General features: G+C 35.1%; 4 protein-coding genes across 5 annotated transcripts; 2 read left to right on the forward strand and 2 right to left on the reverse strand.

Annotated features, from left to right (window-relative positions):
- Nucleotides 1-1383: 1383 nt before the first annotated feature.
- Nucleotides 1384-7578, reverse strand: LOC125814434 (uncharacterized). Its single transcript, XM_049493879.1, has 6 exons — nt 7365-7578; nt 7132-7188; nt 4512-4665; nt 4205-4302; nt 4008-4073; nt 1384-1842 (listed from the first exon to the last, which is right to left on the reverse strand). Exons 1-6 carry the CDS (start codon nt 7491-7493, stop codon nt 1810-1812), a joined length of 537 nt encoding a protein of 178 aa, XP_049349836.1. The 5' UTR covers nt 7494-7578; the 3' UTR covers nt 1384-1809.
- A 2037-nt stretch (nt 7579-9615) lies between these two features.
- Nucleotides 9616-12229, forward strand: LOC125814393 (conserved oligomeric Golgi complex subunit 2). Its single transcript, XM_049493842.1, has one exon. It carries the CDS (start codon nt 9757-9759, stop codon nt 11983-11985), a length of 2229 nt encoding a protein of 742 aa, XP_049349799.1. The 5' UTR covers nt 9616-9756; the 3' UTR covers nt 11986-12229.
- Nucleotides 12230-13269: 1040 nt separating this feature from the next.
- LOC125814433 (mediator of RNA polymerase II transcription subunit 30) lies at nt 13270-16224 on the reverse strand. The gene is made up of 3 exons (XM_049493878.1): nt 15775-16224; nt 14314-14412; nt 13270-13747 (listed from the first exon to the last, which is right to left on the reverse strand). The coding sequence occupies exons 1-3, from the start codon at nt 16162-16164 to the stop codon at nt 13649-13651; spliced, it is 588 nt and encodes a 195-aa protein (XP_049349835.1). The 5' UTR covers nt 16165-16224; the 3' UTR covers nt 13270-13648.
- A 1331-nt stretch (nt 16225-17555) lies between these two features.
- On the forward strand, nt 17556-24399 carry LOC125814401 (probable folate-biopterin transporter 2). Of its 2 annotated transcripts, none has more exons than XM_049493849.1 (5): nt 17556-18269; nt 21849-22108; nt 22242-22337; nt 22405-22575; nt 23521-24399. In XM_049493849.1, the coding sequence occupies exons 1-5, from the start codon at nt 17861-17863 to the stop codon at nt 24124-24126; spliced, it is 1542 nt and encodes a 513-aa protein (XP_049349806.1). In that variant the 5' UTR covers nt 17556-17860; the 3' UTR covers nt 24127-24399. The 2 variants fall into 2 exon arrangements, with proteins under 2 accessions (XP_049349806.1, XP_049349807.1); XM_049493850.1 differs by having other exon boundaries at nt 18024-18237.
- Nucleotides 24400-24854: the final 455 nt, after the last annotated feature.

The raw sequence follows: 24854 nt of genomic DNA on the forward strand, positions 1-24854 counted from the left end.
TTTTATTTTATATAAAATTTATTTCATTTAATTTTTGTAAATATGTCCGTTTCAACACTGAATTCAAGAAAAAAGAATTTTTTGAAATTTAGAATTTATAAATAAGTCATAGAAATTTATGGCTATTATTCTTATAAAAAAAGGTTTAAAATTAAATTATTAGCACTAAATATAAAAAAATATTATTCTTTTTTAGATCGACTAAAAGGGAGAAAATACATAAATTGAAATTATAGAATGTATGAATTAATTTATACCTTATATACAATTTAGTTATGTGATATTGTAAAATAACCATCAAAGCACAGTATTTAATGTATTGAATTTTATATAAAGCAATTACCAACTATAATATTAACTATATTAATTTTAGTGTATGAATTTATTTATTTTTTTAACCACCAATCAAATTATCCTAAATTTTTATTTTATTGTGAAAAAGAATTTAGTTGACCAACATTACATTGAAACCAAACACAAATAGGATTGGTCGGTGAAGTTTACCACATTGACCAATTGTGTATCCATTGGAAAAACAAAAGTAAATGCTTTGCAGTTTGCACATGTTCAATACATATACATATTTAGATAATCAGGCCGGTTTTCGAAATGCCTTTTTGGATATTTTTAATGTCTCGGATTCTCGGCAACGTGAGAAGAAGACGATTAATTATTTGTTTTCGAAAGAGGTGATTTGTGCTTGCTTCAACTAACTTCTGCATAAAAATAATGTTATCTCGTATCAACATAAATACTTGACAACTCTATCTGTAATACCAATAAACATAAAGTATTTAATATGTTTGTTTTTACTGAAATTCAAACATAGATATCATGGTACTCAATCCATAATTTTCCCCTAATAACTTAAGTGAGAAAACCAAACTTTTTTTTTTTGCTTTCATTTTTTCAGAATGAACAATAAAGCTTTGCAAAGAAAGTATATAAAGTTATAGAATATGGAAGGTATTTTTATAAATAAACAATCTTTTCTTAGAAACATAGCAATGTATGTTATTTTTAATATATTAATTTAAACACAGAGTAAAAAATAATTTCAGCATAATTAATCACAACTCAAATAATGCCTCTTGATCACACGACAATAATTTTATGAAAATTTTATCCATTAGAACTCGACATACTATCTGGATCAACTATCTTTATACATAGTATAATCTCACAAATGAAATATAAAGAAGATAGATTATGTGGAACAGTTTATGCAGACCTACCCCTACCTTTGCCTTTGCGGAGTAAAAAGTCTAATCATCACCATATTATATGATATAAAAAAATATGTAGATGTTGAAGAAAAATCTTTTAGAAGAAAGTACTAGGTAGTATATTGACCCAAAAAAGCAACATGCATAAAAACTGAACAACATGTTGATCATGTTTAAGTTTTAGAGTTGTTAAATGTACAGTATAAAGTGGTCTACCCATTATATTGAAGATGCTAACAGTCAATGATGAATACACACAATTTGGAATTGATGTGGGAATGCTTGGAATTTCAACTATCATAAATAAGTATTCATAGCTATATGACATAAAAGTGGACCCTTAGAAAACATTACTCCAAAAGAACAACATGGCTGCAAGAAACATAGGTTCTTGAGAGGATAAGCAAGATAGGAAAGTGATCATGCAGTTTGTGAGACGATAATGATAGATATCGTGAGAGAAATGAACGATAAGTATCTCGTGTTTTATCCTCAATTGCATCAAGAAAATATTGTCAAACTACTGCTTCAACAAGTGTAATTTCTATCTTGGCCAAATTCAAGATCTTCTGTCTTGTTTAATTCAAAGGAAACCTCCACCAGAATACTCAACCTCCTGCATTTCAACGGCTCCAAAACGTTATGAAAACGAAAAGTACTAGGACAATAAATTCATGAATGATTTTCTTAAACAACCACTTCCAGACATAACAGCTAGAGAAAACGCATGTGGATAGAACAGTAATAAAGATTAAAATCTGCATAAAGGTAGGGAATACAACAGAATTGAAGGACAAATATGTGCAAAGGAAAACTCAATAAGGTATAAAAGTAGTTCTCAATCACACCAACTTAATGAAAACATCGGAAGATGCAAAATTTGTTTTTAGGAAAAAGTGAGAAAAAGATATAGACTACTGAGAAATTGCAAACATGGTTTATTTGTTTCATTTATTCCTTATCTCTAAAATTCTATTTCTTAATTTGAATTCAATTTTAGATCCACCTAAAATTTCGTGAAAAAGAAGTGAGTAGAAGAGATGTACTGATGAGAGGTTACATGGGACAAATTAACAGATTTATCTAAGTAGAATCAAATGCTGGGCAGAATTGGATGTGGAGATTGATAATACATTTATCAGGCAGACCAGGTTTTTTGAGTGTTAGAGTCTTCGCCTTGCAAGTCGGGTGCAACTCTTTCCTCTAACCCATCTACCCACATACTTTATATCTTTGTAACAAGTGCCGATCAGTGTCACAGGCACAGCTAAAGTGAATACAAAAGGAACTTTTCATGATGGGGCAAGGAAGTTTCATTGGTCAATTGAGAGACGGTTACAACTCCAAAGAGTTTGGATCACCTTGAGTGAAAGATATTCCAGTTGCTTAACAAGGCCGTATCCGAGAAATGGATATAAGATATTTAGGATAGAGGAGCACACTCTATGGAGGGATCTCATAGTGAAATATACAGAATTTTGAATGGATGGGAAGGCAACATCACTTTCAGGGTAGGGGAAGTGTGCAGGGTCAGGTAAGGGGCACAGGTAGTACATAAATAATGCATTGGGATTCATGTGTCAAAACATATCCATAACCTTGTCAGTAAGTGTTCAGATGTTACAAGAAGGGAAAGTTCACTGTAATTAAGGTTTAGAAGAACCTCCGGGCTGCGAGGTAACAAAATTCTAATTCTAAATTCTAAATGAATTTCTTATAAGCAGAGTTCTTCGCATGACAATCAAAATTCTTGGAAGTAGTAAGTGGGAAATAGTGGGATGCTTTCTGAAAAGTCCTACTACAATAAGCTCTTGATTAGACACATTTAACATAAATAAATTGGGATCATCAGGATGTCAATGTGATTAGAAGAGAAACAGGTGATTCTGACTGCTGAAAACTTGAGGACAAGGAGAACTACAAATGCCAGATTGGTGCGTTGTTTAAGAGTTAGTGAGCACAGACTACCTCCCCTTACATTATCAGATAGCATCTCGCTCACGCTGGAAATCTAGAACTGATTTGGGCTACAACTGTTGATTCCACACACTGTGAAGGACGAATTTTTCAGCTCAACATTAAGAAAACGGAGGATAAGACGAAGAGTGTGGGATGTTGCTCCAAGAGCACTCATGTGTATTGTGTAGAAAATGTGAAATAAGCTTTTGAAGGACAAAACGTTTTTGTACAGTAGAGGATCTCTTATCCCCTATTTATTTTTGGTACACCGTGAGGTTTCAATTTGTATAGAAAATTCGATGTTTTTCATGAAGAATCATTTTATCAGTAAGTTCTATGCCTTTTTATAAACACTGGTATACGAAAGTGTTTCCTCCCATAAATAATAAAAAAAAATATAACCTTTCAAGCAAAAACTTCCTTTGGATTTACATTATTATATGGACCACATATATTCCATTTCCATAAGCTGGAGCAGGATGACTGACAATGACTGGGTGGAAAAGTAGAACTGCTCAGCCTGATTTACCCATATTAGACAAGAATATGTTGCATCTCTTTCTGAAACATAACAGAGTACACAATCTTTATTTGGATTTTCATTATTTCATGGACCACATCAGTTCCATTTTCTAGGAGTTCGATGACAATGACTGGGTGGGTAAGTAGAATTGCTCAAGCTCATGTACCCATATTAGACTAGAATATGCCAATATCTCTTTCGGAAACATATTTCTAACAGTATCGACAGCCTAAGATTTCCAAGCCTCAATTCATCTATGTGAAAAGGAGTTGATATACAACTAATTCTAAAAATCTAACCTGGGCAGGTGGCAAGGATGAAACCCAATCTGACGCATGAGTTGGAAGAAGACCCAAAGTGTTAAGCTGCAAAGTATACATAATTCCATGTTAGCAAACCACTTATCAGAGAACTGATGTCAAATAACATGTGTGAGAGATGAATATCTTCAGAGAACTGATGCTGAATAACATGTATGAAACAGATGAATATCTACCTTCCAGACGCCCAGTCCTAAACCCACTAGATTGAGCGCAATAAATACTAATTTTGGCCCAAGAAGATCCACTTTGCTGTCCTTGTAAGGCTCAAAAACTGCCCCAGAAAGGAAACATTAGAAGAAATAAGTAAAAGGAAATAAAAGGAGCAGCCAAATCAAGTCATAGCTTAATTCAGCGAAAGTACAAACAGTATGAAATTGTCTAAATTTGAGACAAATTTCAGCCAAAAAATCCATCTCTAGTCAGAGTTTAACTACACAAGTATACAGCAGTTAATTCAATAGTTTCTGATATGATGCTGACCTTTCCCAACTCCTTGAAGAGCACTGACAGGCTGCCACAGAGCTGAAACTGTGATACCAATGCTAAACAAATGAACTGTGCTTCCGGCCATCCACATCATGAAACCCATCATCATCAAATTCTTGAAAGGTGCTTGTGCCACTTCCCACGCTTTCTGTTCCAACGAATATCAAATTTAAGTACATTTTTTTTTTTGAGAAGGGAATTTTAAGTACATGATTGTTGTGAAAAGTGAAGCAATGGAAGAGCTCCTGATATATAGAGTTTAGGCTCCATGAAATACAGAATATTTCCTAATTATAGAATGCCAAATGAGTACATAATCTTGAATATCTTAATACATGTGTTATAAATCTAAAAATGTACAGTAAACCTAATCACCTTCTAATAGTTGTAAACCAGAATTGAGAAATAATCAACTCATAATAAAGGGAATTTTGACTATATAACTGTTGGAGAACTAAAAAAAGGTTAATCCAATACATTTCGAGACACTCGAGAAATCATAAAAGTAGAACATCGGTCTAGGAAAGATATTCTTTTCAGGGAATTTCCAAATGATATCTTCATTAGAGCCCACATCTTCACAAGTTTTCAAAAATGTTGCTGCTCAAAATAGCATGAGGTCTCTACTTTGAATTTGGGCTGGACAGGGAATTATCTTTGAGGGCCTACCAAGAATTTGGTCGCACTGTGAAAAGCAATCAATTTTATGGTTAAAATAAAAGTTTGGTTTCGGTGTTACACATCAATTTTCAAAAAGATGTGCCTATTTCTTGGTTAATTTTCCAGTGAAAAAATCTTCACAATTGTGTAGTGTATAGTTCTGATTCTGTAAAATGCTTTATTTTCCTTTATGGTGCTAAAATTTGAACTGGCAACTTTACCAAAATATGAGACTAGCTTCTCCCTTTTCCTTTACGTCATTATAGAGTTTCAGGTCATCATAAATACATTGCTTATCAAGTATTAATCTTATTTCTACTAAACTTCCCTTAAATCTTTGTCGAAAGCAGCAAAGTTCTGCATGTTAGTTCATATAATAATACCTAGCTTTTCCCTAAAGAACCAACACTACAGTAATGCATGTGAAAAAGTCGACAAGTTGAAATCTTTTTTTGAATTCTTAAGGTAAAGCAAGAGTTTCTACTGATAAAAAAAAAACAAGACAACCAAGAGAGGTGAAGGAATAATCTCAGGGTAATGAATGCAACTAAATTGATTCTCATTCGCGTTCACTCAACATAGATTCCTCAGAAATTATTCTTTAGTGTGAGCAATTTAATGTAATTTGCACACTATAATTCCCCAAATCCAATTCATGGCACAACACACGAGCTTCGAAGTTCCTCTGAGTTGTTTTGGTACTTACACTACCGATCCCAGTATGATGACAAAAGAAATGACAACTCAAAGTTCTTTATATTCCCATTGTATAGTGCTTTCTGCATTCAAGAATCCAGATATCCAATATTACCATGCTTTATCAGTTCATTAACAATGCCAGAGTAGCAGATCCCAATTTCATCACTCTTCAACTTTATATTAAAAAACCATATGATTGTAAGAAGATACCAAAGCCTTTTCCTGTTCTTAAATTAGACACACGCACACACTGAGCAGCAGCAGATATTTCAAACAGTCAACTTGGTGCATTGCATTAGGCAAGGATAATACTATAGTAGACTCAAATCAAAAGCTAATACATGAATGCAATGAATCATAAAAGCAGCAATACCATACTAGTTGTGATTCATCATGGTTTGACTATTTATCACATTGACAGTCAATCTATGGAACTTAAAATCGTCCAATGACAGTTCACTACCATTGATCAATCAAGAGAGTTGCCAAACTGCTTAAGGTTATCTATCGTATCACATACTTTTGCATTCTATCCTCCTCTTTCTTCTTACAGTAAGATTAAGGGTCAGGCATGGTGGGTAGCCACGGCCACTCATCCGCTGAGCTGGCCGAAAGAAGCAAGCAAAGAATCTTACACTGAAAAGCCTATTCCTATACTAGAAAACTATTAATCAAAGTACTTAGAATGGAATAAATGACGAACAAACATTTTCTTTGAAGGTTCCATGTTTCCTTTAAAACAAGTAAACAATCTAGTAACAAATGAGTAGAATTAGCACATAAAGCTATATAAAAACCAAACCCATCACAACACAATCCTCCTAGATTGGTACCACTAACAAAGATATATCACAGATCATCAGTGTACTCACAAGTCCTTTGCAACAAAGGCTACCAATTTAGTACAAAAAAATCTTTCAAAAAAAACTCAACTACTCACTTAGTTTCAATTTGTTTGTCTGATTTTGACTCAACACGGAGTTTAAGAAAGTAAAAAAGACTTTCGAATCTTGTGGTCTAAAACTAAAAATATGTAGAACATATCAAAATGCCCTTTAAGACGGACAAATTGAAACAGAGGGGAGTATACATATATGGGCCAAATGGGTGTACTGGCCTTCATTGGCCTAGAGGTGAATCCAGCCATGACCACAAACTATGGAGCATTCATTCACATAAGTCGAGTCTTCCTATCCAAAAAATCATTATAAAACACAAAATACAAACAAACAAACAAAAAAATCAGCTTTTTTACCTGGGACTTCCAATTGGCTTCAGCATTCTTCTTTTCACGACTCAGAGTTGAATCATCCTAACAAAAAACATAAACATCACAGCTATTAAACTCAAGTGAAACATGAATCCAGCGGCCGATCTAAAACACAAAAATTAAGCACATATATATACAATAGACTGCACCCACTACAAACCCACAAGCTCTAAATTAACTAATCGTGTATAATTTTGGGTAAAGCAAAAAAAAAAAACCTGATCTTGAGAAGCGCGAGTGAATCCAAGTGGATCAGGGATGTCACGGGAAGGAGGAGAAGTAGAATTATCTGTGAAGTCCACTGCCCATCTACGCCCCATACCCATCACTGCTTTACCTTTATCCATGGCGATTTTTCACTTCATTCACCACAACACACACTGTGTTTCGTTGATTGATGAAATTTAGGAGTTTTGGCCTTTGGGAGTCTTCTGTTGGTTTTATAAGGTGGAGAATGTCACAAGGGTAAGAATTAAGAGGGGCAAAGTGTAATTGAAAAAAATTATGAGGATTGAAGTTGATTTTTGGGAAAAAGTTAGCTGCACTTTGCACATGTTTACACTGATTTGTTTGGAGGATTGTTACGTATTGTTTCTTGATATACATTATGTTATATATTATCGGGTTATTATAATGAATATAATATTTTATAATTATATCGTGGTTCATCACTATAGAAAGTCATTCATAAGGCTACTTAAAATTGAACTGTAACTGAGGCAATCGTGAAATTGGTTTATTGATATTGAGTTATTGAATTGGTGAACTTATTTAAATTCAAATTTTATAGTTAATGGTTTATTAATATGGAGAAAGATTACTCAAATTTCTTATTGTATAAATTGTTAACCCGTTAAGTAATATTTATTTATACTTTTACCCCTTGGTATATAAAGTGTATATTATTTATTTTAGAGCCTCATTTAGTATTTTGTTGCTCCTAATATGACCTGATACATATTTGTAAGTTGAATTTCTTACTGGTCTACCAGTTAGTTGAATGGGATCATAACCTACAAGTCTTCACTTCTTGTGTGTATAATATATTGATATATATAGTATATTTTAAGTTTTAAAATGTTAAGTTGTTGTATAGGTGAAGATTTGTTAAATATAAAAATGTTTAAGTAGAAAAAGAAAAATGTTTCGTTTGATGAGTGAAAGTGAAAAAGGGAATATGAATTGATTGAGTCAATACACCACGTATTAATCACCCGATAATTATGAACTGGATACTAAATCAATGGATATCTTATTGATTAAGCCGGATTTTCATAAATATAAATTAGTAAGTAGTTAATATATTACTTGACAGGGCATCCCTCATAGTTGAATGTTGGGTTGTGGTATAGTCATTAGTATCAATATTGTAAAACGAAATGTTCCGAACAAAAAAAGTTCCATTGATATTTGCTTGTAATGCTTCCCTAGCATACATCAGGGGAACTTTCAAAAAATATAGGAGCATAATGAATTTGTCTCCTTATCTCATCTTTAGCTAGCATGTTCGCTACCTCCTAGCTGATGCATCAACTAACTGTATTCGAAAATTATATTGGCATAAGGAAGATGTCCTCTTTAGAGCATTGAGATAACATTTGTAGAATCTGTATTCAATTTTAAGAGTGTTAGTTTTTTTATCTTGCAATCTTTGGACCTTGTAGGATTGCATGATGGTCAGTCTGTGTGGTGCTCGTGTGTGCTAGTATCTTGTTGAAATCCAAAAGTCATTGTCCTTTATGATCCCTGATTACACTCTCAGTGTCTCCTAAGTATGAATTAATGTTTGCCGAGCCATTCGTGTTGAGTTTGTAAGAGTCTTACGATGGAGGAGTTTATTTAACTTGAATGTCTGCCTTCTCCATCATTTTTGAGTTTCCTTCCTTAATTGACATATAATATTCAATTATAATTGTACTAAGAGAAAAACTTTATTTCATAATTTGTGCCTCGTCATGAAATGCGTGTGTGAAAAAAAAACGTCTTTAATATATATTAAAAAGCGATCAACGTCATTCTAAGACATATAAATAAAGATAATAAATTAACTATTATCGAAAACATAGACTCTTGATATGTGTACTTCACACGAGTTGATAAGCTACAAAATAATAAGTATCTTCTAATATGTTCACTCCGAATTCACAATCTACATCAAATTTTCTACCTCTCACTTGAAAGAATCTTTAAAATACTTTCGATATAGAAACAAAATTTGAAGAAATTATATTCAATGAAATATAAAAGAAAATCTATACTTAATATTTTCAGTTGAGCTAAGTATAATACGTATTATTATATTAGGAAAACAAACAACTATCCTTACTAACACGACATAAAACCAAATTAATTATAACAATATAATCAGTATAATTTCGAAGTGAGATTATACATATTAGAAATCACTCATATTTACATAAGTCTAAGGACCAAATGCAACCAAATCTCATACATTAAGCACCATTTTGATCATTTTCAATTCTTCTCTACTAAGTAAACACAGAGTGGAGTTTCAATAGAAATTTTGCATTTCTTCACTTCCAGATCTTGATTACTCTCTGCATTTCTTCAAAATTCAGAGCAATTTGATCGAATTTAGCAAATACCCAGATGCAAGATCTTCAATCTCAACCACCCCCTTCACCACAATCCACTCACGCGCCACCACGCTCCGCCACAGACCTGTTCGGAGACCCGACTGACCCAAATCCACCACAATGGCTAAACCCCACATTGTTCCAATCCCAAGATTTCGATCCAGAATCATATATCTCCGATTTACGCACCTTTGTTCCCCTTGAAACTCTCCGTTCGGAGCTCCGTTCTCACTTCACGTCGCTTCAGCGTGACCTTGTGGATCTCATCAATAGAGATTATGCTGATTTTGTTAGCCTTAGTACGAAGCTTACTGATGTTGATGCTGCTGTTGTACGTATGAGGGCTCCGTTGTTTGAGATCAGGGAGAAAATTGATGGTTTTCGTAATGCTGTTGAAGGGTCTCTTGCTGCTTTACAAAACAGGCTTAAACAACGAGCTGATGCTGGAGAAGCCAGGGAAGTTCTTGAACTTTTGCTTGATACTTTTCATGTTGTTTCTAAAGTTGAAAAATTGATTAAGGAGTTACCAAGTGGACAAACTGATTATGTTGAGAGTGGATCTAATTTGAGGGAAACTCAAAGTATGTTACTTGAGAGAATTGCTAGTGAAATGAATAGGCTAAAATTTTATATTTCTCATGCACAGAATATGCCTTTTATTGAGAATATGGAGAAGAGAATACAGAATGCTAGTTCTTTATTAGATACAAGCTTAGGACATTGTCTTGTAGACGGGCTTGAATATAGGGATGCTAATGCTATATATAACTGCTTGCGTGCGTATGCTGCCATTGATAATACCAAGAATGCGGAGGAAACTTTTCGATCGACTATAGTGGGACCTTTGATCCAAAAAGTTATCCCGCAAAATCCATCTGGAGTTGTTGGTGGATCATCTGGACATGAACTTGAGGAGGATTATGTTAAGATCAAGCAATATATAGAGGATGATTGTAAGTTTCTATTGGATATATCCTCTATTGAGAATTCGGGTCTGCATGTTTCTAGCTTCCTTGCGAATTCTATCCTTAAAGAGGTTCACTTCGCTATCCAGAAAGGAAAACCAGTGGTGTTCTCTCCCGGAAGGCCTACTGTGTTTCTAAAAAATTACAAAGCAAGCTTGGATTTCCTGGCACATTTAGAAGGTTACTGTCCCTCACGATCTGAAGTAGTCAAGTTTCGGTCTGAAGCTGCATATATTGAGTTCATGAAGCAATGGAATGTGGGTGTCTATTTCTCATTGAGGTTCCAAGAGATAGCTGGGGCTCTTGATTCTGCACTTAGTGTTGCTGGTCTTGTCCCAGTGGCCTCTGACCAGAGGAAGCCTCAAGACTTGATTTTGAAGCAGAGTATTGCTCTTTTAGAGTGCTTAAGATCTTGCTGGAGAGATGATGTTCTTGTCCTATCTTGCTCAGACAGGTTCTTGCGTTTGTCTTTGCAACTTATGTCCAGATTCTCAAGCTGGTTATCTGGCGGATTGGCTGCTCGTAAAGCTGGTAATGTGGGCTCAAACCCAGGATTTGAATGGGCTATTTCTGCAGTCCCTGACGATTTAGTATACGTAGTTCACGATTTGAACCGTTTGGGGGAGGAAGTGTGTGGTGATTACCTTGAACACATACTTGAGTTGCTCAAGTCATGCCCTGCTGAAGTTTGTGATTTTGTAAAACAGAGTATTTTACTAGGTGGGAAGTCCCTGAAGGGTCTTTTACCAATTGTGATGAGTGCAATAATTGAGACAATAGTTGAGAAATCTGTAGAGGACTTGAGGCAGTTGAAAGGGATAACTGCTACCTACAGGATGACTAACAAGCCTCTCCCAATCAGGCATTCTCCATATGTCTCTGGAGTATTGCGTCCGTTGAAGGAATTTTTGGAGGGAGAAAGGGCTGCAACATGTCTGACAAATGAGACGAGGAATGAGCTCTTGCAAGGTGCTGCTTTGGAAATAACTCAATGTTACAATGATTTAACTTCAGAACTTGTGAATATGAGTAGAAGAACGGAATCTTCTCTTCAAAAACTACGTTTGGGTGCTCAAAGACGAGCTGGAGCAAGCTCAGATGTTTCGGATCACAATTTGTCTGAAACTGACAAGATCTGCATGCAATTGTTTCTTGATATTCAGGAATATGCGCGGAGCCTTTCATTTCTTGGGGTGGATGCAGCTAGTATTCCACCTTATCAATCATTATGGCAGTGTGTTGCCCCTGCTGAGAGAAAAAACACAATAAGCTTCTAGTTTAGACTTGGTTATTTTATATGTCTACTTCGTTTTGTATCAATATCTCATTCTTTTCTTATTGTTTTTCCCCTCTGTTATATTATCATTTTGATGTAACAAAGCTGCCATTGATTTCTGAGATCTCCTGATATGGATACTGATTGTGGTGGATATCTGAATATTGTAAGGGGGATTTTCCCAAAGTCATACATACATAGAGTGACTGCTATCTTAATTAGAAATAAAAGAACACACTTCATTTTCCCTTTGATCAACATAGATTAACAGCTAAATTTTCTCCATTCAGACAGATGAATTCCACTGCATGGTAGCACTAGTGTTTGTGTACACATATGATAAGATGAATTGGTTAGAAGCCATTTTTCATATCTTGGAGCTGTTTTTTTATTTGGAAACTGGTATGCAGTATTCCTCAGCACTAAGAACATGCTGGAGACCTCCAAAAAAACTGTTCAACTTCTTCTATACAGTGTTCTTTACACCAAAACAGAAAGTTGTAATGCAGTTCCACTTGATTTTCTGAGATGTTTCGAATCTGTCTTCATAGTATCTTCCATTCCTCTCTATCCAGTATTCCATTTTATTTGTTTAATGAGTCGAACATTTTCCCTATGCTTTGTTGCATTCTGCAATATATCGGTAGGTAAGATTTATGACAAATTGAACAGAGTTTAAGTTTTTTTGTCTTGTTTATCTGCTGTGCTAATTCAATCTTGAAGTTTTATCAATAGAAGAATGTCTTGTCAATTCCAAGCTGAAAATGGCTTTACTGACCATAATTTGATCCAGTATAATCCCTTGTGGTAGGACAAATTAGAGATTCCCAAATGTAATGTTTGTTCTGGTGATAACTGATAAGGGAAGGCTCTATTTGTGTTTGATCTGTTCATCAGAGTCATCTTGTTTATCATCTGAACCAAATCATACACTTTTGTATAGCCAGTTCACAGAGTGGACATGGCTGTGTGCTGTGATCAAGTGTCAATGCTGATTTTGCTAGGGCTGTGATGTGTAAACAAATCATGGGATTTCCGATAACTGTGTTGAAGAGTGTGACCATCTTATCTGAAAGTGTGCAAATTATTAGAAACAGCACTGCAAGGATTTTCAAGAAGCTACATGCAACCAGTCTATTTGATTTCAAACTCATCCAAAAAACAGTATAATAGACATCTACAATACGATGTATTTATAAGGTCTGCAACATTATTTTTTGTTTTGAGGCTTCATGAACAAAGCTCTATGATAGATTTGTAATGCTACTAAACAATTTCATGGGCTTCTTTAACAGAGCAAACCAAGGCACAATTAGCTGCAAGGAGACAATTATAGTGTACAACAAAACAAATTTCGCATAATTAGTTAAGATCAAAAGGTTTCTCCTTTTCCCTCTTTAGTCTTCCCACTCAAACAGATTATATATTCTAAACAATTTCAGCTCATTCCAGACCAGACAGAACATCTCAACATAAACAACAGTAGCACCGCGAGCAGCATCATTGCAGGGGTTCGGCGATGACCAATTGTTTAAATCTAGCAGCAACTTCTGTACAAAAGAAGGGAAAAATAAAACAGTTTCTTAGGATTGAATACATTTCTTTTTTGGCATCTCTAACACCTCATCGGTTTAATTTATCTGCTTGAAGTTATAGCAGCAGAGTCATGTAGAACAGGGACTCTGCCATGTACATAGGTCAGAAAGAAGATCTCGAAGCTGATCAATCAGAAGCTTGAGATGCTTGTTCTTGTCTACAAGCTCCTGCAATTTGTAAGAACAATAGAATATGCTTTAAATCTTGACCACAATAGCAATTTGATTTTTTCACTACCGTAAGATAATAGAAAACTTTTAGGCATGCACTCAAGTATGATAAAACTCTACCTTCATTTGAGGACTTCTCATAGCCACTAGGGGAGACAAGACATAAAGCAAATGAAACATGATTTGACTAATTTTAATGTAATAGGAATAAAATTAATAATAATACAGTATGTACAACAAGCAGAGGATGTCGAAACCAAGTTTTCATATGTTATTACAAAGTCACATTGCTCAGATTTGAGGTTGTGACAAATATTGAGACTTCAGAAAGTTTGTACAAGAAGATATTTTGGGGTGTGTCAGGAATGGAAATGTGACATGCGGTATACCTCAATATTGCTTTAATGAATAAGAAATTACACAATGGATCAAGGAATATCAGTCATGGTTCAATATGCACACACATTCGCTTCACCAACCCCCACCCCACCATGCATCCCAAAAACCAACAAAAAAAATCCAACGAAATTGTAAGATGTCAAAACTTGATATGTTATAAATACCTTTTTTAATGAAGAGGCCCGGTCTTCCAGCTGCTCAATTTCAGCTTGATCTGCTGCAGATAGTGAACCACTAGCAGAAGCAGCTTCCAATGCTTTTGCCTAGCTAACAAAGCCAGTAATGAGTGTGAAGTATCATACAATAAGTCAACAATTTTCCAAAACGTACAAGAAAATATAACTTGTTAATCATGAGAATTGAGATAACACGAAGGAGAGTTTGACAACTTGCAGTTAAAACGGAGCAAATACGTGCACAATTCTAAAGTAAGAAGTTACTAAAAGAACTCATTTAATGTGCAGTCGGACATATGCTGAGCAACAAAAAGGCACTCAACATCAGTGATTTATTTGTTAAAACTGACAAACAGAAACAAACAAAACTCTTAATGCTTAACCAGATTCTCCAAATGCACAAATGTAAGGCAATCCATCCACCAACACCAAGGACTTGACATGTGATTATAGTGCTAAGTCTTTCTTGAAAAGGATAACACACAGTAGTTTATCTTGGTATTAACACTTGCACCTCATGAGCGTTTAAACAGCGTAAACAAGAACAACCTGGAAAACATAGTTAAATATCTTCTCCCACCCCCAGGCCCCAACAGCCACCCACAAACCCAGAAGGATATAAGACAAATCAGAAAAATAGTAAGCAGCACAGTTGAGCTTCATCAACTGATGACGAGGGATAATCAAACAAGTGAATATTATATTCATAAGTCAAGAAATCTTATCACCATGTCTAGAACATCAAAATATACAATTGCCATGTACAACTGTTGCTCATATTGGTAAAGGCAAATTGTGCTAGTATATAACCACATAATGTCTTTCCCAGATCAATCACCAAAACTGTTTAACCCTTTCTTTTTTGATTAAGATCAATCACCAAACTCTTTTCACACTGTATTTACCTTTATCGCTAGATAACGTCTTTTTTGGCTGCTCAAACTGGATACTGCTTTTCTCTCCTATAGTACTCCAAAGGAAATACATTTCTAGAATATCTACTTTAGTTTCATTCCCAATCAAAACTACCATCTAACAGAACACCAACACCACCTATGCCTCAACCTCAAGCTAGTTGATGGTGGAGGTATACGAATCTTCCATATCCATATGGAACCACTTCACTCCAGTATCCAATAGTTTTAACCTTTGGGAACCTCTAAAACTAGAGGTTATCTACGTTGGATCCAAATTCGTTGCGTCACGTTGATCTACCTTTGGCATTGAACCAAAGCCCCAGTCTTTTACACATTTTCTGTTTAATGGACTTCACTAGAAGTGATTCATTCATATAGCTGAATCCAACTAGTTTATGATCGAGCCATAGTTGATTCATGATTACATCAAACTAACTTTTCCTTAGATCACTATCTTAACCATACAAATTACAAATATCACACAATTTAAAAAAATGTTAAATTTTTTTTGCATTTCTACACGTAGAATTACCTTTTGGGAATTAGAAATTGCCATAAGAACAGAACGCAAGGAAGCAATGGAGGACTTGTAACGCAGACGAGATTCATCAAGAGCACCACCACCAATATCCAAATGCTGAGCTGAAGCAGAAGAAGACGAAGAAGTATCAGACGAAATGTCGCCGTTTGTATGGTGCTGCTGTCCGTTACTCAAAACAGCACTAGCACCAACTCCTCCACCCGCCGCCGCAGAAGAAGCAGCTGTATTTAGAGTGGACCAAAGTGATGGATTACAGAGTTCATCGTTCATGGCGGAGAGAATTTGATGTGCTGCTTCTATTGTATCTTCTAAATGCTTTTGCCCTTCTACGGCTAGTTCTTGTATGGTTTTAAGGCTTGTAACTGTGCCTTTGTCCTCCATTCTGGATAAATATCACCGGCTTGTCAAAACCCTAGATCGGCGGCGGCGGTAGTGGTGGCGATCGGCGGTGCGAGAAGTTTTAAGGAGAATTAATTTAAGCATGAAATGACGTCGTTTATGCGTGGCGTATACTTTTTGGGCCGGTAAGGAGCTATCTATTACTGGATCAAGCCCAAAATCAAGTTACTTGGGTCAAAATTCAATGTTGGGGAGGGGGGCAAATATCCACTTTTGAGATTGGCGGAAAAACTACCTAATTACACAAACATTCCTATCATATTAACTAGTTCTTTCTATAGTTTGAAAAAGTTACATACCGTCTCTTATTAGTAATTTCATACTAGATGACAAGTTAGATACATGTAATATACAATCATATACACTTTAAAATACAAATTCATACGAAGAGAGACGAGCGAGATAGAAGGGAGGTGAAGGAGAGAGTTTGTGTATCGCATATGCATGTGCTTGAGATACCAAGAAAAATTAAAAAAACAAGAAGAAATCTTAAAAATCTTTTATTTGAGATTTTGAAAGAAACAAATCAAAGATCATTTTTTATGATGTGCCATTAAGACCTAATAAATCATGCATATATAAAGTAAAAAACAGATTTTAATAAGACGAAATTGCTCGAATAACAAGCATCTTCTACGTTTAATCAATATGAATTTGAGTTATTAAGAAGCAAGAAAAAAAAAAAGTGAGATTCCAAGAAAAATAAAAAAGGCAAGAAGAAATCTTAAAAATCTTTCATTTGAGATTTTGAAAGAAATAAATCAAAGATCCTATTAAAACAATCCATTAGGACCTAATATTACATATATAATAATATTAGTAGACATAAAATAAAGGAAGTGTTATAATCACAATGACATGTTCTCCTCATTATCCGAACAAAATATACAAATGACATGTAATTTCTTTATTATTGTATGTAAGTTAACAAAGACAAGACAGCATGTAGTAGCCGTAGTCTTTCGTTTGAAAATGCTAAATCCTTTATTACAGCCTTCCTTCTCCCTTGGGATGATTTTACTTACTATAATAATACAGAAGTTTGATGTGAAGTGTGAACAAGAAAATGTTAAAACTTAGCTACCTTGAAATTTTCCCTTGTCCCCCCAACAACCACTTGAATCTACCTATTTTTTACCCTTCTCAAACAGACAAACACAGAGAGAAATTTGGAGCAATATGCAAGTTGAAAGAATAATTAATGGTCTAGGGGGACATATTTTTGGGAATTTAGCTTGTAGATCAGATAAAGTTTGAATCTTTATTGTATTTTTTTTTAAGACAGTTTATTTCATTGCTATTTGAGGAATAGTCCAAGTTTAGGAAGAAATCTCTAAAACCCCATGGGAGAAACAAGCTTAAGAGATCCCCATTTGCTTGGAAGTTGACTTTTCCATGCTTTTATTGTGCTAGAATATTGAAAAGGCCTAATCTTGAAGTGGGGTTTTACAGATTTTGGGATCCCCATTTGCTTGGAAGTTGACTTTTCCAAGACATTGAGGTACCAGAATATTGAAAAGGTTCAATCTTGAACTGAGGTTTTACAGATTGGGATCTCCATTTGCTTGGAGGTTGACTTTTCCAGGACATTTTTTGTACTAGGATCTTGAAAAAGGCCTAATTTTGAAGTGGGGTTTTCTTGTTCTTTTGGGATCTCATTTTGTTGATTTGGGGAGTGATGGGGGAAGAAGAGAAACTTCAAATTATTCATAGTGAGGGGGAAGAAGCCAAACTTCAAATTATTCATAGTGAGGATGAGGAAGTGCAAGAAAGTGAGCATAATAATGGGATCTGTAGTTCTATTTGTGCTCCAGTCAACTGGTTCAAAATGCTTGCTATGGAATTACACTGGAATTTTGTGTTTAGTGTGGTGATTGTATATGGAGTAAGCCAAGGACTTGGTGGAGCTTTTTCCAGAATAAGCACAGAGTACTATATGAAGGATGTACAAAAAGTGCAACCTTCTGAATCTCAGGTTTATTCAGGGATAACTTCAATCCCCTGGATGGTCAAGCCTCTTTGGGGTCTTCTCACTGATGCTGTTCCCATTTTGGGGTATCGTCGCAGACCTTATTTCTTGTTTGCGGGTAAAATATGCAATGCCATTTAGCTTTTATTTTGTTTTACTGCTGATTTTAGACTCTTGATTATCTGTTAGTTTAGCTGTAGTTAATGTTGTCTCAAGGCTGATAGCTAGTTGAAATCTGTCCACATTATATTATAGTACTTGCTAAAACTGGAAAATCCGATGTAGTTAGGTACATAAGTAGCGGGAAAAGGATAAGATGGATATGATATCTTCTCCAGAACTTTAGCTAAAACTCCTATGGCTGTCAGGCTCAACTGTCATTGAAAGAACGAGAATCTTAGAATATGCTACTGGCACATATTTCTCTCCATTTTAAGAAAGCTTTTATCAGTATGTTAAGTAGTTTCTTTTGGTAGCATGTTCAGGGTGTAGCTTCAGTTGAGTCGCATGTCGGTTACAAACAACTCAAACTTAGGCTTGTAATTTGAGTAGCGTTTGAAGTACATTGCTGTTCTCAGATGGGTAAGAGTTTTAAGAATGCTGCCTGTGAGAATTGCAATTATTGGTGCATCATAATATTTAAATCATCTACAAATTCTTTGATGGAGAGGAAATTAAATGTGACTACAAACAAGTTAAGAACAAACCTGAGATTGCAATTTCCTTCTTGGGAATTTTCAAAAAAGTAAACAAAAATATAGTATTAGTTAAGGTGTTGAATACACTTATCCCTCATAGGGAATGTAAGGTTTTCATAAGCAAGTTTTAGTGCCTGGGCCACTCAACCCACTGTCTTAAGATTTCCAGTAGGATGCTCAAATACTTTCATATTATATCAAAGTCAAACATATTCCAAATTTTTGGTTTATTTCACACATTTGTTTGTATAAGAGTTCCCAAAGGGGTTTATAATGTCTTGAGCTACTCCACCCATTGCCTTAAGTTTCTGAGATGGATGCTTAGATTCTTTCACCAAGTGTGTAGTGCTTCAGGTTTAAATGTCCAGACTTCATAGTACACTTTACAGGCACTAGAAAACAAGCTTATCTACTATATCTAGGATTAAGATTTCTATTTCATCTTTTAACACTTACTTAAGAAATAGGATTGTGTTGAGTAGGGTAGGGAAGAATATTACTCACTAATCAATATATTCTTAAGCCAATTTAGTTGGACACAAATAGATTTTGTAAAGGTTTAATCATAGTCTGTTCTTTTCCTCTATCTATTTCAATCAGCTCACATATGACATAACATGTCCATTTGACATGTCTTGCGGAGCAGGTTCCATGAATATTTTCTTGTTTAGGTAACCTTTGGATTCTTTTGTTGATAACAGTGGTGTCCGCACCAACTTGTGCACACCTCGCCTATTCTATGGGGTACCTGCTACCTCCTACTAGTATGGTACTGAGTAAATTTGTCCACAAAAGGCGTAGGTAGATGAGAAAGAAATCACAAAGTGATTTGGTCTCTGCTGTGATTTGGATAACCTTAAGATTTCAAACAAATAAAACTTTGTTGGTTGTCATGCATAGACTAAGAGCATCTCTGAAGTTCCTAACAGTTGTAGTTATTCAATCATAAATATTGAAAGCTACAACATGAAGTTGAAGTGTGTGAGTATATATTGAACTTGTAAACTTATGTAATACTTTCTAAGTGCTTTCGTTCGTCAACAATTTGAACTTTATCAAAAAAGATGTATATCATCAGGTAAGGAAATTCCTGGAATCAAAGATTTGTTACTAGAGAATTACTATTTATTGTCAGGCAATTGCTTACTGTAATTCTGACATGATACTAATAAAATTAGTAATCATATTCCAAGGATTAATAATCTTTTCCACCCCCTAAGGGCAATCAAAAGATTGTAGGAACAAAAGGTAATGGAACTTCGGCAACTATGGGATTCAATGGAATGAGGTCTTCACATAATGTAGGTTTGGCAGGTAAATATGCATTACAAGGGAGAATGTGATCCTTTGACAGCCAAGAAACCCTTTCCATCTAGTGTGATATTTGAAGTTTATTACACATTCCAGTCCAAGGGAAATGCCGATTTTATCACCCAAGGATAAATATATTCGTAGCAAGGTTGGAGCATATCAATGGGAGTGTAACTATGTTGTATTATGTATGTGTATAATTTCGTATGAACTGAATATATTATATATGTATATGATCACGAAAAAGAAATTCCATAGTTAGAGGATTTGTAGGCATATTAATTAGTGTAAGACATCTTTTCAATTAGTGTAACATAAATTGGACAACTTAATGAATTAGATATGGTACTCATAATCAGTACAACAACAACAATATATCCGGTGTAATCCCATAAGTGGGATCTGGGGAGGTGGTATTAGGTATGTATGCAACCTTATCCCTACCTAATGACAGTAGAGAGACTGGTTCAAATAAACCCTTAGCTCAAGTAAATCATATAAAAAAACAAATATATATAGCAAATACAATAGCGAATAAGCCATGCTGAAAACAATGAAGCAGAGAACAGTAGCAACCACAAAATAGTATGTTAACTGAAGCAAAGAAACAATAGGTAATACTACAATTGAAAAATAAGATAGTAGCTGAGTAATAATCAGTAGGATTAGGAATTTGCTAATAAGGTGATGACTTGCTCTCCTACATTTTCAAATAATTGGAATCTTCTCCAGCCTTCTAAACTGTAGTTAGTGCAGGTGAGATGAATGACCCTTGGTGCATTTATAGGAAACTCTTAGGTTTAAGACTATAGCACTTTGAATATGCTTCTCATATTCTTTAACATTTGGCCAGAAAAGTGGCTACATTTACACTTCAAACTTCCGATAATACATTCTTATCCCCTCAAAAGGAACTGAAATATTCATATGATCTTAGAAGTCCTCATCTACTTCTGAAATGAATTTGGATTTAAATCCATTCTAGCTCCATGTAAATGACTCCATTCCATTCTACTAAAAAGAGACTTCCTTCTTGCTTTTGTTACAATTTGTTTTGAGCTATGTTGCTCGGACTCTTTAAAAATGTCGACGGGTGCGTGTCGTATCCTCCAAAAATAGTGTATTTTTGAAGGATCCGACACAGGTGCGGCAACATTTTTGGAGAGTCTGAACAACTTAGGTTTTGAGACACTCAGCCCTGACACCACTAAAATTGGAAATATATCTTGGTCAAAGAAAATGTTAACAACCTAGATTAATGTAGACATCAGTATTATTGTCTTTGAAGGAGGGATCATGTAAGTGTTGATATATATCTTGTTAACTAAGTTTTTAGTTTTATGGTACTCGCTAAGGAGACATTAGCTAATGCTGATGGAAGAAATTAATTCCCCTTTTCGAGTTTTCTGAAAGAAACTGATACAGTAAAATTTTCTTCTGCACTTGATGACACTTCTACCATTTGCCTGCACCCTAAGGGAATATTGGTTGAAACTGATGAAATTTTCAAGTGTCTCGTGCTAGTTTTTCATGACATCCTTACCATAACTTGTTTAATGAATCAAAATGCTGACAAAAGTAAATTCAATGAAAAAAGTTAACTGAATATCGTCTCTGTTTATTATTTCTTTGGCATATTTGCTATTTTTTTCGTTCTGTTTATGAAAGCATGACATTAATGATTCCAGGTTCTCTTGGAGTTGTCTCCATGCTGTTCTTATCGTTGCACAAGAACTTGCATATTGTGCTTGCACTGCTCTCCTTGACAGCAGGAAGTGCTGCTGTTGCTATAGCTGACGTGACTGTTGATGCATGTGTGGCGCAAAACAGTGGTTCTCATCCTTCCCTTGCAGCTGATATGCAAAGCTTATGTGCCTTGAGTTCCTCAATTGGGGCACTAGTGGGATTTTCTTTAAGTGGTATATTAGTTCACTTACTTGGCCCTATGGTTAGCTTTCTATCCATAATTTTAACAACTTTTTATATATTCATTTTGGGAAGTCTAGTGAATGTCTAATTATAGTAGATTACTTCTGAATTTTTTTTTAGATTACTTCTGAATCCTTTTCTTTGAAAAAAAGGGGGTATATGGCTTATTGTCCATACCAGCCGGGCTTGTTATTCTGGTAGGAGTTTTGCTCAAGGAATCTCCAACACACAACTTTGCTTATCAACAGGTACTTACATCTCATCTCACTACTATTTGTGAACAATTCAGTCTCTAAAATCATAATCCGTCCTCAGGTAAATCAGAACTTAACTGATGCTGCCAAGGCTATGTGGAATACTTTGAAATGCCCGGAAGTTTGGCGACCATGTCTTTATATGTACTTATCCTTTGCGGTGAGTGTAGATATCCAGGAAGGAATGTTCTACTGGGCAACAGATGCAAAGGGAGGACCACATTTTTCAAAGGTGAATAACTGTTAGACATGTCACATTCCTATCAAGCTATTTAGAATCATAAATTCATTTAACTTGCTGTTAACCAAAGGAAACTAATAACACATTTCTAAAATATCCAACTTGCAAGGCTTTAATTAGAGTGAGGAGACATCTCACACAAGAGAGGTTCTGCATAATTGAGAGTATCCCCCTCTAGGCTCTAACTAACAACACAAGACAAAATTATACAAGGACAAAAACAAATAAGGGAACTCAGAGGCCCAAGTTAACCTGCTTAGATGCTAAGCCAAATGTTGCTTACCCTATCAACTATACATACAGTAGGTCTCTCCTATCTTTTCATTTGACATCTTGGTTTGACTTCTTGTTAATGTTGTAAATGCATCAGAAAACCTTATTATCAAATTAAAATTAGTTCTTTGTACTCTTTTTGGGGATAACAAAAATTGATTTACCTGATTGAATGCACTTTTCTTTCTTCCTATTTCATGTAAGTTCTCTTATTTAGAATGAAAGAAGCCCACGTGAGATATTCTATTAAGGTACAATACATAAACAAACACTCAAACTTGGTCTCAACTGGCAACTCAATACTCCAACTTAGAGAGTGCACATCTTGATACCTCAACTTGGTCTCAATTGACAACTAAATACTCCCAACTCGTCCCCACTGTCTCGTGGACACCCGATGCTGACATGAAACATAAATTTTGGAGGTTATGATCATTTTGTAAGTTGGAGTGTTCAGCTGACAAAGTGGAGACAGGTTGAGGTGTCTAGACGTGCATAGTGCATACTCAGAGTAAGAGTATGTATTTACTTGCCGGCTGAGGACAAGTGTGAGTGTATGCTTATGTATTATGCGTTCTATTAAACATGCGTACTTTTTTGGTATTATTGGTAGATGAACTCACAATGGAAATGTGAAATTCTGTAAATGCTTTATTCCTGCAGGAGTATATCGGATACATATCAGCAGTAGCCTCCATTGGATCACTATTAGGGGCTATACTGTACCAATATGGATTGAAAGACCATTCTTTTCGAGACCTGCTTTTTTGGACTCAGTTATTGTTTGGTCTGTCAGGAATGCTAGATTTGGTGCTAGTGTTGCGTTTAAATTTGAAAATTGGCATACCTGATTATTTCTTCATGGTGATGGATGCAAGTGTAACTCAATTGGTTGGACGGCTAAAGTGGATGCCACTTCTTGTTCTAAGTTCCAAGCTATGTCCTCCTGGCATTGAAGGCACATTTTTCGCCTTGCTCATGTCAATTGACAATACCGGACTTTTGACATCAACATGGTTTGGCGGATTGTTGCTTCATGTCTTCAAAATTACAAGGACAAAGTTTCATAATCTCTGGCTAGCCATTTTGATAAGGAACATTTTGAGAATCACTCCACTTTTTGTACTATTTTTGATTCCCAGAAGTGATCCCAACTCCTCTATCCTTCCTGATGAGATGTCAGATTCAAAAGAAACCACTGGAACCTCAGCAACTCAGAATGAAAACATCGAACTTGTCGCTCTGGTTCACAACATGGATACTAGATAGCGGATTATACACGTTTTTGAGCTTAACTATTTCCATAACCATACTTATAGAAGTGATTACCGGGTATGAGTTTTTGATACCACCCATTATTATTATTATTTTGGTTTAATTTAGATAGTAAACGTCATTGGATAGAAGATTCATTTTTCTCTGTATTTTTACGAGTTTTTGTCACATTGACATCAAACATGTGAAAACAGAAATTACACTGTCTGTTAAACTTGCAAGGCACTTGTTTCTTGTGGATTATATAAGTATAATGTGATCCATACACATTCAGCTTGATGATCTTTTACCATTTCATGCTCAATGTTCTATTAAAAATTGAATGTAATTCTTATCATATATGTAAATTCTTCTTTACACCTTGAAACTTCAGAAATGGATTGTGTTAAATGAAACCTCAAAGATGCTCTACTTTCTTATCAATTTTCTTCAACTCGTCCCCACAGTGTCTCATGGACACCTGATGCTGACGTAACACATAAATTTTGGAGGTGTCTAGTTGATCATTTTGTAAGTTGGACTGTTCATTTGAGACACAATGCAGTTGAGTTGAGTTGTCTAGATGTGCATATTCAAAGTTGGAGTGCTTACTTATCAGTTGCGGCCAAGTTTGAGTATCTGTTTATATATTACCAAGAACTACCCCTAGTTTGTTTTTGAAAAAAAAGGAAAGAATGACGATACACTTTTAAAGTGATCTCATATTTTCTTGATTTTACTTT

The sequence above is a fragment of the Solanum verrucosum genome, unplaced genomic scaffold (assembly GCF_900185275.1).
Source record: "Solanum verrucosum unplaced genomic scaffold, falcon-dt-bn FXZP01000268.1, whole genome shotgun sequence".
Taxonomy (NCBI): domain Eukaryota; kingdom Viridiplantae; phylum Streptophyta; class Magnoliopsida; order Solanales; family Solanaceae; genus Solanum; species Solanum verrucosum.